Here is a 1,522-nt window from a genome sequence, read left to right as displayed (position 1 = left end):
GTCCTGGCGTAAGTCTACCAGTTATAAATAATTTAAGAAGTATGATTGAAGAAAATGCTGCTAAGGATATAAAATTACAATTTAGAATCCAGTGGATGAAATGTCATTGAAAAAAGATATCGAATGGGACGGAAAGCGGTATCATGGATATGTAGACTTAGGATTGAACAACGAAGAATCTGACAAAGCAACTTATGCATTAGTATGTTTCAATGGGCATTTCAAGACCCCAATCGCATATTATTTGATAAATAGTTTAGCCAGATAAGCTAAAGCAAATATTTTAACGAATGTTTTAATAATGTTACATGAAACCTACGTAATCATTCTGTATTAAAAGTGCCCGCTTTGGCAGCTTCAGTGATGAAAGTTTTTATACAGCTTTCATTTAGTTTGGCAAAACTTGCTGTTTGTACCACATCGGTTAAATGGTATGTTGCAAATTTAAAGCAGTACTCTTCTAACTCCTAGAGAAAATAAGTGGGCAATACATGTGAAGGACGTACAGCAAGTACTCGTTGCATATTTACCTTGAAATTGTGTTTCATACTTGCATCATAAAACAATAGTACATTTTCTACTGTAATCTTATTTCTTATCATCTGCAGACATCGTCTTTTTAATAGATCCTCGGAATAGGCCTCAGCTAGGATTGAAAGTTCTGTCAAGAAAAGAATAGTATTCACGAAACATATTGACCAATGTCCGTAAGAATTAGGCATGTTATACCTAATGCATCTTCTTGAGGTAGGTCCGCGACTTCGTTAGTGTACAAATATTTTAAAAAACTTTTGTACACGTCGTAGGAATATTGTTCGTGCTTTATAACACTGGGAAAAAAACGTCAAAATTGTATTTATTATACCATATGGTCGTTTCGAGAAAACTTACCTTTGACTGTTTTCCGTCCAGTGCTCTTGAAACATGGTCCTAAAATAATGAGACCGTATTTTCAGTACCACTTTGTGTACGTGAATTGGTTTCCCATGTACTTGAATAATTAAATCGCTGGTACTCTGCAAATTGTATAGCAGGATCATGCAAAAAACAGTAAATGCTTAATAATCTTAATATCTTCCAATAATTACGTACTGCATCATCGAAAGCTTCTTCCATGCTATCCATTACATTCGTTTCTTTTTCATCATTGACAATTAACAAATGACAGTATATTTCACTGCTGTAAAATGCGAAAGAATCTTGTAAACATCTTAAAGAAGTAAGGGTTGGGACATTAATATCCTTATCCACACAATAGCCCCATATAAATATTCGATTAGTGTCACTCATCGCTACACTCATGTTCTGACACCAACATGTGGCTATGTCGTACACTCTCCCCATTTTCGGTTGTTTTAACTATGGAAATATTCATTAATTTCGAATATAAGTAAAACCCATGAATCTGAGCATTTACTTTCTGTGGCTTGGAAACGCTTGGTGTTCGTTTGATACTTCTGATATGTGGAATACCGAGTTGCCCGTGGTCATTAGCACCCCAAACGTAAAGACAACCCTTGGA

General features: G+C 35.1%; 1 protein-coding gene across 1 annotated transcript; it reads right to left on the bottom strand.

The window, feature by feature from the left end:
• Nucleotides 1-323: 323 nt before the first annotated feature.
• Nucleotides 324-1,513, bottom strand: LOC108624548 (RCC1 and BTB domain-containing protein 1-like; the record flags this gene model as incomplete). The annotated part of the gene is made up of 6 exons (XM_018023942.1): nt 324-467; nt 531-661; nt 730-830; nt 892-1,016; nt 1,093-1,359; nt 1,418-1,513. Coding segments are annotated over 6 exons (864 nt in total), but the record flags the coding sequence as incomplete, so codon positions are not given.
• Nucleotides 1,514-1,522: the final 9 nt, after the last annotated feature.

Source organism: Ceratina calcarata, unplaced genomic scaffold (assembly GCF_001652005.2).
Source record: "Ceratina calcarata isolate Rehan_Ccalc_2016 unplaced genomic scaffold, ASM165200v1 scaffold3135, whole genome shotgun sequence".
NCBI classification, from domain to species: domain Eukaryota; kingdom Metazoa; phylum Arthropoda; class Insecta; order Hymenoptera; family Apidae; genus Ceratina; species Ceratina calcarata.
This window is presented reverse-complemented; position numbering and strand designations above follow the sequence as displayed.